The sequence below is a fragment of the Schistocerca nitens genome, chromosome 5, assembly GCF_023898315.1.
Source record: "Schistocerca nitens isolate TAMUIC-IGC-003100 chromosome 5, iqSchNite1.1, whole genome shotgun sequence".
NCBI classification, from domain to species: domain Eukaryota; kingdom Metazoa; phylum Arthropoda; class Insecta; order Orthoptera; family Acrididae; genus Schistocerca; species Schistocerca nitens.
This window is the reverse complement of record NC_064618.1, coordinates 381220564-381236742: the sequence shown is the minus strand read 5'-3', so window position 1 is coordinate 381236742 and position 16179 is coordinate 381220564. Positions and strand designations below refer to the sequence as shown.

Genomic DNA, 16179 nt, shown 5'->3' with positions numbered 1-16179 from the left:
TAATTTCCTATGTGTGATAGCTAGTGTAATTAAATGTGTAACTTGATGTATGTTTTTTAATGAAAATACTGGCACATTCTGATAGATTAAAAGCCCAATTCACAATAGCTATTTATTTCCCTTCTGCTGAAATGTGTTCTTGAATAGATGAGGAGATTAAGAAAATGGGAAATTTTCAGTTTTCACTATTAAATGATTTCAACAACTAGGATTTCAGTAATTTTGTGAAATACTATTATTGAATACATACATGTGACTTTTGAACCACATCCGCTTACAATGTGAGATAATTTTGGATTTTTCCTGAAAATTTCATACAACAATTTTAATTAAAAGCATAATTTTCACTTTTTCAATGTTAGTCATGGTTAGTTAATTCCTAACTCTGCCTATTAATTTGTGTCTTTATCATTTCTTCATTTTCTATTGTAGACTTTGTGGATACAGCAAAAAACAATCTGACTTCAGAAACTTCTTTCAGAAACAATTTGTTTCAAAATATAGGATGGCTACTTTTCGTAAATGTATTTTATACATGTAATGACACAATCTCATATATATTCTCTGCCTGGCATTGTATCAGGAGGACATTATAATGCATGAAAATGTATGGTAACTTATTGAGAAAAAAAGAAATTTGAGACATCACTTTATTTTCAGTAAATTATTTTCCGATTTTAGGCTACAGAGTATGAGAGCCATGTACTTCACATACTTATAATGCATTGCTGCAGTGACAGTTCGGTGTTTTCCAAAGTTTGTCTCTCTTTTAATAAAAATTTATGTGTTCCTGTGTGATAATCATGTGCTACCAAATTTAGTTATCCTACAAATATCACCTTAGAATAATCAAAATTCGCTATATATATTTCATCAGTAAAGAAAGAATTACTCTGATATTTCAAACTTATAGTTAAATTTTTCAAAATTAACTTAATGGAAACACTAAGTACAATTAAATCTTGTGAATGTGGTTATTTTTAAAATAAGTGAATTTATTTTCATAACCATACAAACATCTTCTGTTTCCATTATATTTCTAAGAATTTACGATTCACAAAAATTATTATTTAATAAAAATTTCACTCTATTATTAAAAGTGGACATAACAGCATCTATTAATTTGACTAGAACTAGCTTCTATAAAGAATTCCCTTTTATATATAACATGAAATTTGCACCAAATGTGTGACTTGTGTTTCTCACTACAGTGCAACCACTTCTTGTAAACTCTTAGACTGGTGATACACCAAGCATTTGGGGATTGTTCAGCTATTATGAGAAAACATGTATGAAAGCTTTTCTGAACTGTGTTAAAACTGTTCTGTTGTTATGTCATATGTGAAGTTTGTGATCAATTTTGCATTGAGTAAACATCAAAACAAAATAAAAATTTCTGAAGCTAAAATTTCAGCATTGCACTTCAGGCATGACATTGTAGGATATGGAAGACATATACATTTATTATGACCTCAAGTTGTTGCTAACCCCTAAATGCTAATGCCATATAAGAGATAAGTAATAGTATGGCCTCTTTCTATACAATAATAATACATAGTATGACCTCTTTCTACACAATAATAATACATGGAAAAATAGTGTTTTGTGCTGAAATACATAAATAAATTAATACCATATCTAAAGGAGAAGTTATGTCATGTGAAGTTTGTGAACAATTTTGCATTGAGTAAACATCAAAACAAAATAAAAATTTCTAAAGCTAAAATTTCAGCATTGCACTTCAGGCATGACATTGTAGGATATGGAAGACATATACATTTATTATGACCTCAAGTTGTTGCTAACCCCTAAATGCTAATGCCATATAAGAGATAAGTAATAGTATGGCCTCTTTCTATACAATAATAATACATAGTATGACCTCTTTCTACACAATAATAATATATGGAAAAATAGTGTTTTGTGCTGAAATACATAAATAAATTAATACCATATCTAAAGGAGAAGTTATGTCATGTGAAGTTTGTGAACAATTTTGCATTGAGTAAACATCAAAACAAAATAAAAATTTCTAAAGCTAAAATTTCAGCATTGCACTTCAGGCATGACATTGTAGGAGATGGAAGACATATACATTTATTATGACCTCAAGTTGTTGCTAACCCCTAAATGCTAATGCCATATAAGAGATAAGTAATATTATGGCCTCTTTCTATACAATAATAATACATAGTATGACCTCTTTCTATACAATAATAATACATGGAAAAAATAGTGTTTTGTGCTGAAATACATAAATAAATTAATACCATATCTAAAGGAGAAGTTATAGTCTGAAATCAATATAAATTTGACAGTGGAGAGCGAACACAATAGTAAGACAGTGCAGTTATTGAATTACTATCCTTATCTGTGTGCTTTTGTTGTTAATCCATTTATCATTAGGTCCTTATTTAAATGTACATCATCAATTTTCATCAGCTGAGATTCAAGAATCAGTATTCACTTTTCAGCTAACGATATATTTTCTTTTTTTTCATCCTCCTTAATTCTTCATGAGTTATTTCCCATTGGTCATTGATCAACCTCATAGATATACTTAAATTATTCTCTTATATTTCATTTTAATTAACATTAAATCAATAACAAAATAATATTTCATAGCCTTATCTCATTTCATTGGGTTACATCTGAATAAAATGAAGCTCTAAACCTCCTTCAACATCTCAGTGATAACTCTCTGAGAGATTCACACTGTGTGATTAATGTTTTTTAGTATAATATTTATACTCTTTTTCATCATTATTGTATCTTATAAATAATTATACCCAAGGGATACATATTTTCCACTTGCAACATATAGGAAATTATGTCTTCATTCTCTATATGTTTCCACACTGAACAGAATGCCATTATACTTTTCTGTTATTTCATTTATGACTAATCTGCTGCTTTATCTCAGATTTTCTAACAATGGAAACTGAAGAAAAAAGGAATTTCTTCACTGATCTGTACAAATTTCTCTCTTACTGAGAAATATATTAATCGACAAGCCTACTTGTGTTATAGTCTTGCGTTATTGTGGAATAAGTTATTTTTAACCAGTGCAAAGTTCACATTGTAAATGAATGTAATTTATCTGACTGGAGAGTAAAACAGGGCGGTCCCACATCAAACAGTTACACCTCATGCCTGAGATTTAAGTATTAGTGAACTAAGAAAAAAAGATAGCAGAAACTTTAAGAAAGATGAAGTTACCCATTTGTAAGACATGGTGCCCATGTCAAATGGCCACTTCACTAGCAATTCGACTACTAGAGATGATTAGCAGTTACATGAGGCGAATCGGTTTTATGTGAAACAGTTTGTATAAACACATTTTCACATGTCTTTCCAAATTTCAAAGTTATCAAAATTTCTGTGGCCACAGTCTGGCATGCTGAATATTGAAATAGTTGGTAGTAATATGGATTTATATGAAGACATAATTAATTTCCTATGCTAAGCAGACAAAACTATTTTTCAAACTGTTAATGTACTAGTAGTAAAAATTTGTAACATATACATACCTGACCACAATATGCCAAAGCAAAATATCGCTGTTTATGTTTCTAGATACAGATCACTGTACAAATATTGTTAATATTGTGTGCATTTAATGGTAGAATATCTTCTAAAATTCGCTTCTAAAGAGAATTCTACCCTCATGTAAATGGGTAACGGTAATTATTTGCTCATAATGGTAATGATGAGCTTCCTAGCAGAATAACTTATTCAAAAATAATTATTTTGAAACGACAGGTAGAAAATATTAATTTCTTTCATATTATATAGCCAGAAAAGTTTTCAAAAAATTCTCAATATCTGTCAAGGTATTAGAATGCATTCTTCAGCAACATCTCCAAGCTACGATTTGTTTCCAGAAACCTGGAATTGGACAAGAATGACGAAGTAGGTCGTCGCAGCAGCCACGATGCTTTTCAGCAATGACAGATCCAGCGTGAAGAACCCAGCTGCGCTGTAGTGGAGTGTGTTGCGCGCCAGCTGTTCCCCAAACAGCTGCAGCTCTTCTTGGCAGCCACAGCCAGCAGACAGCATCTGAAGTTTGGTGACCAGCCGCTGCGTACGGTTGGCTTCCTGCACAACCATGTCACAGCTGTAAGCAATGCTGAACAAGCGACAAACCAGCATCACAGTCCATTGCAACGTTGTAATACAGTCATACAGTGATATACGTGACGTTCCATCTAACTGTAGTAGAAAAACTGCGAATGTGTAGAGCAATGCGACAATATTCACGAAGGAACTAGTCACTTCGAAGAGATTGTTTGGACCATAAGCCCTGTCGACAGCTTTTGCGAGATCACTTAAAATGCAATAGATTTTACGCAAGTGTTTCATTGAGACACAACTATCAGTCTGCAGGGCCATTCGATTACAACGTGGTATATTGTATGTAGGGTGCTTCGAAGATGCTTGAGCTTTAGAGACTACTAACGTTGACGGTGACGAAAATTCTCTGATAAATAGATTACCAGTATTGTATGTGTTTTGTTTTGATAACGAAAATTGTAGTGTTTCAGAGATCTTGATATCAGATTCGTTTTCTGAGCTTATCTCGAACACTTGCAGCAGATTCTCATTCAGCTGAGCAAAATTTCTTCCCACAGCCCCGTTAAGTACCATGAACTGCAAAAGTAAGATATTTCTCAAGAAATGTATGACATGAACAGGTGTATCTGAAAAATATTTTAGTGTAATTCCGTTATCCCAAAGCATGTTACCATACAGAAGAACCGAGTATACGATTACTACAATTGTTCCCCTTAGCAGGAGAGTATTCAATCGGATGTACTCAGCTTCCTTATCGTTATACAAAAAAGTTCCAACAGTAACCATTTTTAAGAAGAAAAAGTGAACGTCGTTTTGTTTCAAAGAAGAGTTCCATAGAATACACGTCACAGCAGAGCTTGTTGCAACTGCAACGGTGAATACATAAGTATACTTCGTAATACTTTCAAAGTTTCTGTACCCATTAGTGGCTTTCCACACTATATCAGATACGGCACAGAGAAGAATAACGAGTACGACAGATACACAGTAAAACCTCGCCCTTTTGCGCACAACCACCCGTCCACTTTCTCTGTCAAACGAAATAGGAGCAGTGCCAGTCGCTTTACACAGGAAAAGAAAAACACGAAACTCTGCGAATAGTTTTCTTAACGTATACATCTGCACGGAATCTCCTCGGGACAAACGACGAGCCCTTTGAGACTGAAGCGAAGCACAGACTAGCAGAAATAGCAGCCCACTGCGCTCTGCATAATCACAGTACTTCGCTCTTTCTATGCTCGTTTCATGACAGTCAAGAAGGCGAAAATAATTTTGTTACCGAAAAAAACGCTTTTCAAATCTCTTCAAGATAATCCCATTGTGCTGGTCTTCTACTGTCCTAGAACAATGGATCTCTTGATTTTATTTCCTAAATACAGTGTCACGTTTTCCTCGTGCAATCCATTTACGAACAACTGAATTTCATTATCTTTCCTAATTGTCACATATACAGGTAGCACCTGCATTCATTCTGATGACGTTGGCGCCAGACCTCATTGCCTCACGTTTTATCGTTTTGATTGTTTGGATAATTAATTTGGTAGCAACAGCTGTCAGTTATATAACGACAACGTCGCTGCCGCTCGTATCGCCTGCGATCAATAGCGACATAGGTGCATTGCACACGTCGGGAAGCTCATCGACTTTACTCTTTGTACGTAGAAAATGTACGTCTACTCCAGGTTTCCAAAATGTAAGTTCGTGGACACATTGACCTACAATTAAATAAAAAATACTTCCCATTCCCCGTTTCGACCAAAGTGTTTACATTATCATTGCTTCTAAGGCAAATGCCGAGACAATAAATTCCCTGACAAGTATTCTCAAGTGGATTTCATTTCGCCTGTTATTTCACTGAAAAATACCTGACTTCACCAAGACTCACTAGTCAAAGAGACCACTTTAACTAGTGAACAAAAAGTAAACAAAATTCGTACAAAAGGGGTCACCTACGTTTTGTTATTATAGTATCTATATTTCGACTCATTCCCTTATTTAAAAACTACTCACCATGAACATTCAAGGGATATGTGATTGTTAGTAATTAGAGGAAGTGGCATTTATGCACTTCAGTTGCGCTGTGTGGGCAGTGTCAGGCGAACACTGAAGAAATTTATTTTATGAATTGACAGATTCATTAAATGTGCAATTGAATTAAGGGAAAATGTAACGGAAAATGTAAACATTTATTTACAAAGTAATTATACTACTGGCCATTAAAATTGCTACACCACGAAGATGTGCTACAGAAGCGAAATTTAACAGACAGGAAGAGGATGCTGCGATATGCAAATGACTACCTTTTCAGAGTATTCACACAAGGATGGCGCTGGTGGCGACACCCACAACGCGCTGACATGAGGAAAGTTTCCAACCGATTTCTCATACAGAAACAGCAGTTGACCGGCGTTGCCTGGTGAAACGTTGTTGTGATGCCTCGTGTAAGGAGGAGAAATGCACACCATCACGTTCGCGACTTTGATAAATGTCGGATTGTAGCATATCGCTATTGCGGTTTATCGTATCGCGACATTGCTGCTCGCGTTGGTCGAGATCCAATGACTGTTAGCAGAATATGGAATCAGTGGGTTCAGGAGGGTAATACGGAACGCTGTGCTGGATCCCAACGGCCTCATATCACTATCAGTCGAGATGACAGGCATCTTATCCGCATGGCTGTAACGGATCGTGCAGCCACGTCTCGATCCCTGAGTCAACAGATGGGGACGTTTGCAAGACAACAACCGACTGCACGAACAGTTCGACGAAGTTTGCGGCAGCATGGACTATCAGCTCAGAGACCATGGCTGCGGTTACCCTTGACCCTGCATCACAGACAGGAGCGCCTGCGATGGTGCACTCAACGATGAACCTGAGTGCACGAATGGCAAAACATCATTTTTTCGGATGTATCCAGGTTCTGTTTATAGCACCATGATAGTCGCATCCGTGTTTGGCGACATCGCGGTGAACGCACATTGGAAGCGTGTATCCGTCATCGCCATACTGGCGTATCACCTGGCGTGATGATATGGGGTGCCATTGGTTACACGTCTCGGTCACCTCTTGTTCGCATTGGCGGCACTTTGAACACTAGACGTTACATTTCAGATGTGTTATGACCCGTGGCTCTACCCTTCATTCGATCCCTGCGAAACCCTACGTTTCCGCAGGATAATGCACTGCCACATGTTGCAGGTCCTGTACGAGCCTTTCTGGACACAGAAACTGTTCGACTGCTGCCCTGGCCAGCACATTCTCCAGATCTCTCACCAATTGGAAACGTCTGGTCAATGGTGGCCAAGCAACTGGCTCGTCACAATACGCCAGTCACAACTCATGATGAACTGTGGTATCGTGTTGAAGCTGCATGGGCAGCTGTACCTTTACACGCCATCCAAGCTCTGTTTGACTCAATGCCCAGGCGTATCAAGGCCGTTATTACGGCCAGAGGTGGTTGTTCTGGGTACTGATTTCTTAGGATCCATGCACCCAAATTGCGTGAAAATGTAATCACATATCATTTCTAGTACAATATATTTGTCCAATGAATACCCGTTTATCATCTGCATTTCATGTAATAAGCTTATCTCAATTTTAGAATCCTCCATGCTGATGCTCCTCATCCTCTAAGTTTCTCTTCTCTCCTTTTCGAATCTGCCTGGTCTGTATTTGTCAGTATGACACTGATCTGTTAGCTTTCTTTACCCTGCTCTCGTCGGTGGAGTAAAATGCTTTTGTTGTAAACACACCAGGATCCAAACCAACTCTTTTCAGCACTTCAATTCTGGAATAACTTCAGTTATTATAACATAAACCTGAATCATAGACACATATTTTGAGTATTTAAAGTCCACAGAATGTCCTTTCTGAGCATCTATCCAAATTACATTTTTCAGACTTTCATTAGTTTCTTGTGTCTTTCTGTGAAGACACTTCCTCAATAAATCCGGATTTGGAAGAAACCTGATTGTGGACTTAATTGCATTCATAATAGGTTCTATTAATGAGTGTTTATGTGAATATGTCTCATTTCTGTTGTTGAATTTACATCAATCGTCTTTCGGACACAGATTGTGCATTGGTGTTTGGTGAGTGGATAGTTTGTGGAAAAAACTGCCCACACAGCACGCCTCATTGCCTCTAAATTACGTGTGTTTTTCCTGATAGCTCTCCCATAAAATAACTTAAAAAGAATCAGTTTCTTTCAGAGTAGGCCTCCTAGTGGTTTTCCATCATCAAGTACTTCACCCCTTTTCTCTTTAAGTAAGCGATGAAGCCTACCACCAAGCCTCTTTTGGATGTAACCAACACACTCGATCTTTTCTGTTGTTGTATTATACTGACTTTTATCTATTACAGCTTTGAACAAAGAGGAGTCCCTATAACCAAGGTATTTAGTATATATAACACCATACTGGTCCTCAGATCTGGAGAAAATCCTCACAACTGCAGCAGCCTCCAGGCTCCCACTTGAGCCACTATAATTTTTAGAGCATGCTGCTGCATGCTTTTCTTGTCATAGTTTCTCACTCTCTTCATTCTTCGACATTTTCCTTGTTGCACACTGGTGGCAGTATTTTAGTCATAATTTCTACATCTAAAACATTACCCAAGTCAATATCAATAACAGATGCAACTCCATACAGAGATATGTGACCCCTTTTCATCTAGGTCCCGTCTACAGGTACACACTGGTCAGTAACATTTGTAGGAGTTCCATTGCCATGAACATCTACCCCAGGATCTATTTCTTTTTGGTTTCTTTCCACCAATTCTTCCACTGCTTTCTTCATAGAAACTTCGGCAGTATTGCATACAGCATCAGACATTTCTTAATTTATTTTTTCTAACTTGCACAAGGTGGAGGCATGTTTAGAAAACCACACAATAAATTACCTTCTTCCCTGCCCTACTCACGGCATCTCAGAGCATATGCTAACCTAAAATTGCTTTCATTGGTACTAGTGTCCTTTTTGTTGGAGGAGCAAAATGAAAATTCATAGCCATACTAATTACAAATTAATTTAAAATCACAGGCTATTCCCACTCTTCTTTCTTCAACCACACTTATGCATTCCGTATTTTTACAACTAACACATGAACATGAAAACTTTATAGCCTGGCAGTGAATCTCTAAAAGCTCTAAATCAATAAACCCGAATCCAGTGGAGTCCATATCAATATCATTCTCGCACCTGTACAATTCTTCTGTCCAAAGATTCGATGCTGAAGCTGAGATCTTATGTTCTTCATTTCGAGCTGCTTCCTCTTTTCTGTTGGTAAACCGACTTCCATGAAACCTCCGTTTCCTAAACACAGTTTTTCCACCACCCATAATGCATAAATCTAGACTTCCATGTAAAGGTTTGCGAATTCCACCTTCCACCTACTAACATGTGACAGTATTGTCATAACGTAAATAAACCACATGCAATAAAGTTTTCAGGCAAAGATATAGATGTCAGGCAGAGATATAGATGTCAGCTAAAGATATCGAAAGAAATACCCTTCACACTGACAAAAATTCCGCTGAAGCAAGCAGTTTCCAATCGCCAGAAAAGGTGGAAGTGGCCGCCAGCGCAGAGTTAATTAGTTCAACAATTTAAAGGCATTTATAAAGCTGCTATCACTGTAAAATTCACACGCAACGTAGATTAAAATATGTAGACCAAGAAAATAATATTTTGAAAAGTCTCTTTTTAGGACCAAACTCCATTACAATCGCCCTTAATGCGAAGACTTAGACACAACAACAAAGAGACGAACTTTCTTTATATTTTGCTAAACATTTCGTAGCAGAATGTTCATTCCAAAACTCATTTTACAATAGACTCAGAGAAACGGCAGACCATGAAGGAGGTTGAGAGCACAAGTTAATCATATTCTGCGAACTGGACATATATATTACAAAGAAAACTATATACTCTCACAGCACACATCGTGCATCAGCAAAGAACTCTTAATTAACCTGCTTCCTTAAAATACATAGGAGATCAGTACCAACAATCTTCATGTTTCAACTCGGCACGTGATCCTCGTGGCAGAAATAGGAAGTGTAGATACATGAGGAAGTAAACGACTCTAAAGGTTGAAACACACAATTACTAACGCGACAGATAACTACGGGAGGAATCGCACAGTATATTATCTGCATGCATTACGATTCCTTGGGAAGGCTTCAAGGGAGAGAAATCCAAGGCTACTATATTTGAGAAAAGTCAGTAACTCCAACGAATCGCAGTCTATAGGAACATTCCCAGCCAAATAGACATTCGTACCGCACAAGGAGTTTAGTGTGATGCAAATAGTTGGGCCCTCTTTGAGTGGTCAATAGAGTCAGGGTCAAGGCGCGAAAAGCTACAATATAAGTAAAGTCCAATGCTCACAGATTCGAATACAAGTATGGATATTCGTTCTACTAGGTGAATTAAGAACTATTCAACTAACCAGTCTCATAGTGGGAATCCTCTACACAAACTCACGTGGCGTCAGTACCACACAGAAATACTTCAACCTGAATAGTCACATTGGAACATGAATCATGATTACACTAATAAAAGTAGAAAATAGAAGTTATAGATAATTCACTGAAAGTGGTCAATAAAATGAAGGACTTCAGAACTTCAAAATTAACTACTAAGCACAGAAACAGTTTCTGACTTAATATTGGTTAAAAACAATCTTGGTTGCAATTTTAGTTTTTTTATTTTTCAAAGACGCGTTTCGCCTTATATACGCATCTTCAGGTTATCTAAATAGAAAACAAATACTGACGGAGTCCTCAATTACCTAGATCTGCAGTTACAGCTACATGATAACAAAGTGTCCATACATATTTTTAGGAAACCCACGACCACAGATGCTATTATTCATGCTTCTTCCTGCCATCCTCGCCAGCATAATATTAGGTTTTTTAGAGCTATAATTATGCGTCTATGCGAATTGCCATTATCTGAAGACGCAGTTAATAGAGAACTAGACAATCTAAAGTATATCGCCCGTAATTATGGCTACAGTGTTGCACTCGTTGATAAGATGTACCAAGACAAAACAACGATGCCCCTTCGGAGTTCACCCAATGCACCTTCTGTCGCGGAGCACAATTACATTTCTTTGCCATTTATGGGTAATTTTAGTTATGAATTGGCCAAACATTTCCCGGGAATTGGCTATCGTATAGTGTTTTCCGCGGCTACCAATCTCCAGTTTATGTACATACATAATGAATCACCTAAAAAGAACAACCTTTAGGCATCGTGGGTATATTCGCTGGAGTGTCGCGATTGTAATGCAGGACATGTTGGACAAACAGGCAGAATCTTCAAAATTAGATTGCAAGAAAATCTTCTTAATAGATGGGGACAGGTAAAACGGAGCTCTGCCTTTGGTCTTATGTCGTCTTCTTAGCAAAGCCATTAGGGTTTTTTTTTTTTTGACTCAGATAGGATACTTGCGAGTTTGTCACTTTAAAAGGTGACGCATTTTACACATTGCAATGTAGCTATAAAAAAAGGGGAGAATTTTACCCGAATAACGTCTGTCTTCCACGTTGGTGTGTATTTTTAAGCCTGATAATTTTAGTTGTATTTTAGAAAAATAGTTTTCTTGCTAGACGTTCTAACTCCAAATGACACAGTATTGAGTGTTATATGGGTGGCCTCTTTATTTGAAGTTACTGTCCTGTGTTTTTAATGTTCTCGTTCTAGTGGTATATGAATGAAAAATCTGTTTATGTGCTGCATCTGTGTGTTGTATTGTACACCTTGTTTTCTCATTTTAAATTTACCGCCTTCATTTATATTTTACTTCGTCAAAATTTTAGGATAAGTTAAGCACAGGTGTTGCCCTTAATAATTCCATCTTATCAATGTTTGATGTGAATTACATTTTTAAAGTTTTAGTGGGTATGTATATCCAGTTTACGACCTCTCATTTTTAATCACTGCTTGTATTGAATAATCCTCTGGGGTAGCTCAAAGATTAGAAAGAAAGTATTGACTGTACAAAAGAGAGCAGTAAGAATAGTATGTGATGTTTATCCATGGTTGTCATGAAGGTAGCTCGTCAAGGAGTTAAGCATTTTAACGGCACCATCACAATACATAAATTCGCAACGGTAATTCATCATAAATAATACATATGCAGCACGAAAAATTATAAATTGTGCTTTATTGACTTATTTATGTTAATTATTAGTTATTACATCTATTACAATACAAGATATAAATATATATTTCGTGTTAATAGTTCAAGAAACATGCTCAGAAGTATAATACAAAGAAAACTGTATTTTATTTCTTGTTCTTTATTAACGATACACGAGTGATGTCAGTTACTGTTTTGCATGTTTAGACGTTTCATTGAATATGTAATTGAGAATACAGTCCACTGGAATGAGGAGCATGTGTAACACTAAACTCAGTGCCTCACGTATTTTTCACTTACTTTATTGCATGGTTTAAAACGATTTTTATAACTATATGAACATATGAATTTTTTCACTAATTAATGTTTATGAAAATCTGTTGTATGCTGAAAGAATAAGTTAGAAATATTTATGTCAAATCGTTGTAGCAAACATACTGGCAATGTCACGGAACTTTATATTGTACGGAACACAATGAATATCTTTCATGTACCAATAACATCGTTGATACGAAAGTGCCTAGTCGTACAAGTTAGGGAAGAGCTGAGTTCCAAAGCATCTGTGGTGTGATACCGACATGTGAGTTGGCGTGCAAATGCCAAATGCAGATTTTGCTAAAAATGGTGTTATAAAATATCCTAAAGCCAAATATAAGTGATCGAGCAAATGTATGAGCGCAGTATATGGTTTCGAGGAGGTCCTGTAATTAATGAAGAATACTGCATGACCCAATTTGTTCACGATACTCGCTAATCAAGAAGAGCCCATCACCAATGATAGCCATGCCAACGTAATAGTAACTATTCTGGAACGTTAGTTTGCGTTTCGTAAAACCACGAACATTTCGAGTGAAACTTTACCGACCCATCGCCACGCTCCCATCCTGCTCACCATAACTTTCCAGGGACTCGTGAGCGCAAGAAATACTTAAAAGAAAACAGATTCAGTTAAAGTTACAGTTGATTACTCTAAAAAAAAACTTTAGTTATTATAGTTGTTCCTATAGTGTTGCACTAATACTGCAGGCAATCTATTCAAAGTAGAAGTGATTTAAGTAAATTTTTATGACAAAAGTATGCTGGCTGTCTTGTAGTCAAAGCAATTTTATGATGAAACTTCCTGGCAGATTAAAACTGTGTGCCCGACCGAGACTCGAACTCGGGACCTTTGCCTTTCGCGGGCAAGTCCTTTACCATCTGAGCTACCGAAGCACGACTCACGGCCGGCACTCACAGCTTTACTTCTGTCAGTATCTCGTCTCCTACTTTCCAAACTTTACAGAAGCTCTCCTACGAAACGTGCAGGACTAGCACTCCTGAAAGAAAGGATACAGTGGAGACATGGCTTAGCCACAGCCTGGGGGATGTTTCCAGAAAGAGATTTTCACTCTGCAGCGGAGTTTCATATCAGCGCACACTCCGCTGCAGAGTGAAAATCTTATTCTCAATTTTATGATGCTATGTTGCGTTCTGTAAATCATATTATGTGCGTATGTCTAGGTAACGTTACTATTGACGGGTGATTGATGCCATGAATGAAAGTTTTTACGCCATTATTTGGAAAGTAATCGGAAATGAACAGTAATTTGGTCACGATTGGGCAAACATCCAAACAGACAGCACTGCCGTGAGTTACGTTGCTGGTCGTTACAATTAACATTATTGCTCCCCCCTCCCCCCCACGAAAAAAACTGAGGTCTTTTGTGCTCACGTTATGGGTATTTTCTACATATAAGATCGCGCGAGTGCTTTTTTGTTCAGCTGCCGCTTCACCATTCACACTCAGTATTTGCGTGATCTGAAAGACATTGCAGACATTTACCAAACCAAGCGTTTTCTGTTTTGGACCTGGTGACCGGTTCTGTTCTGTAATCTAAATTCATTCAAACAATGTACAAAATCATTGCTAATTACAGTGAAACCTTACTTAAGTCCAATTTTTTTAACATTTCAATAGTTGTCGTACACTGTAAACACTCGTGCGACAACCATCATGTTGTAACTATCTACATTCTATCCGTAATCACTTATCTTCGGATTGAATGCTTTCGTTCCATTAATTACGAAACATTAGATATACGTGCCACAAGTAGCTTTTCATACACCAGAGAGTGTAGGTACGTTATAAACTGAATAAAAAAGATTGTCTCAGTTACAGAAACCCAACACTCGACTCTCCAGTCATATTGTAAGGCAGGGAACCGACGGCAGTTAAAGGAAGTAGAAAGATTTAACAGATCGGTAAACGAATTAAAGAAGGAGTAGTGATGAATCTCAGTGAAGAACCTGAAACTTTTAGCTCAGAACAGGACGATGTAGAGTTTGTACGGCTGCAGTTTTAAGAGAATAGTTAGCCATGCACTGCCAAGATATTCGTATATCCAGTAGGAAAGTTGGTGAAGTTAAGGACCCTCCATAGCATACAGTTACTGCAAAGAAACTCCTAAAGAAACTGAGACTACTGCACAACTGAGACAAAGGCTACAGAAAAATGATGCTGAATGCAACGCATTTTACTGTCAAAACGGCAATGGGTGAAGCCTTGAATGACTATCGTAGCGCAAAATTATCGAAACGTCCTTCGCAAAACTCCAAAGAAATTCTGGTGACAGAGGCAAGAACTAAAACTGAGGTTAGCAAAGCTAAAGCAGAAATGTTTAACAACCTTTTAAAATATTGCTTTACGAAGAAAACCCAGGACTGTTGGCACAGTTGAACTCCTACTTTATTCTACCATAGGTCCACTAAGAAAAATACTGTGTCCAGTAGCTGGATGAAAGCACAAGTCTAAAATTTACAGGAAAGGTTTTCCAGAAATGTGCAGCTCAGTATCCTTGGCATCTATTTGTTGTAGGATCTTAGAACATATTCTGTCCTAAAATGTAATGAGGTATCTCGAACAACATGAAATTCTTCGTGCCAACCATCACGTATTCCGAATATATACACTCCTGGAAATGGAAAACAGAACACATTGGCACCGGTGTGTCAGACCCACCATACTTGCTCCGGACACTGCGAGAGGGCTGTACAAGCAATGATCACACGCACGGCACAGCGGACACACCAGGAACCGCGGTGTTGGCCGTCGAATGGCGCTAGCTGCGCAGCATTTGTGCACCGCCGCCGTCAGTGTCAGCCAGTTTGCCGTAGCATACGGAGCTCCATCGCAGTCTTTAACACTGGTAGCATGCCGCGACAGCGTGGACGTGAACCGTATGTGCAGTTGACGGACTTTGAGCGAGGGCGTATAGTGGGCATGCGGGAGGCCGGGTGGACGTACCGCCGAATTGCTCAACACGTGGGGCGTGAGGTCTCCACAGTACATCGATGTTGTCGCCAGTGGTCGGCGGAAGGTGCACGTGCCCGTCGACCTGGGACCGGACCGCAGCGACGCACGGATGCACGTCAAGACCGTAGGATCCTATGCAGTGCCGTAGGGGACCGCACCGCCACTTCCCAGCAAATTAGGGACACTGTTGCTCCTGGGGTATCGGCGAGGACCATTCGCAACCGTCTCCATGAAGCTGGGCTACGGTCCCGCACACCGTTAGGCCGTCTTCCGCTCACGCCCTAACATCGTGCAGCCCGCCTCCAGTGGTGTCGCGACAGGCGTGAATGGAGGGACGAATGGAGACGTGTCGTCTTCAGCGATGAGAGTCGCTTCTGCCTTGGTGACAATGATGGTCGTATGCGTGTTTGGCGCCGTGCAGGTGAGCGCCACAATCAGGACTGCATACGGCCGAGGCACACAGGGCCAACACCCGGCATCATGGTGTGGGGAGCGATCTCCTACACTGGCCGTACACCACTGGTGATCGTCGAGGGGACACTGAATAGTGCACGGTACATCCAAACCGTCATCGAACCCATCGTTCTACCATTCCTAGACCGGCAAGGGAACTTGCTGTTCCAACAGGACAATGCACGTCCGCATGTATCCCGTGCCACCCAACG

The 16179-nt window shown here is 38.5% G+C and overlaps 1 protein-coding gene across 1 annotated transcript; it reads right to left on the bottom strand.

The window, feature by feature from the left end:
* Positions 1-3867: 3867 nt before the first annotated feature.
* LOC126260479 (putative gustatory receptor 28a) lies at positions 3868-5193 on the bottom strand. The gene has a single exon (XM_049957806.1). It carries the CDS (start codon positions 5191-5193, stop codon positions 3868-3870), a length of 1326 nt encoding a protein of 441 aa, XP_049813763.1.
* Positions 5194-16179: the final 10986 nt, after the last annotated feature.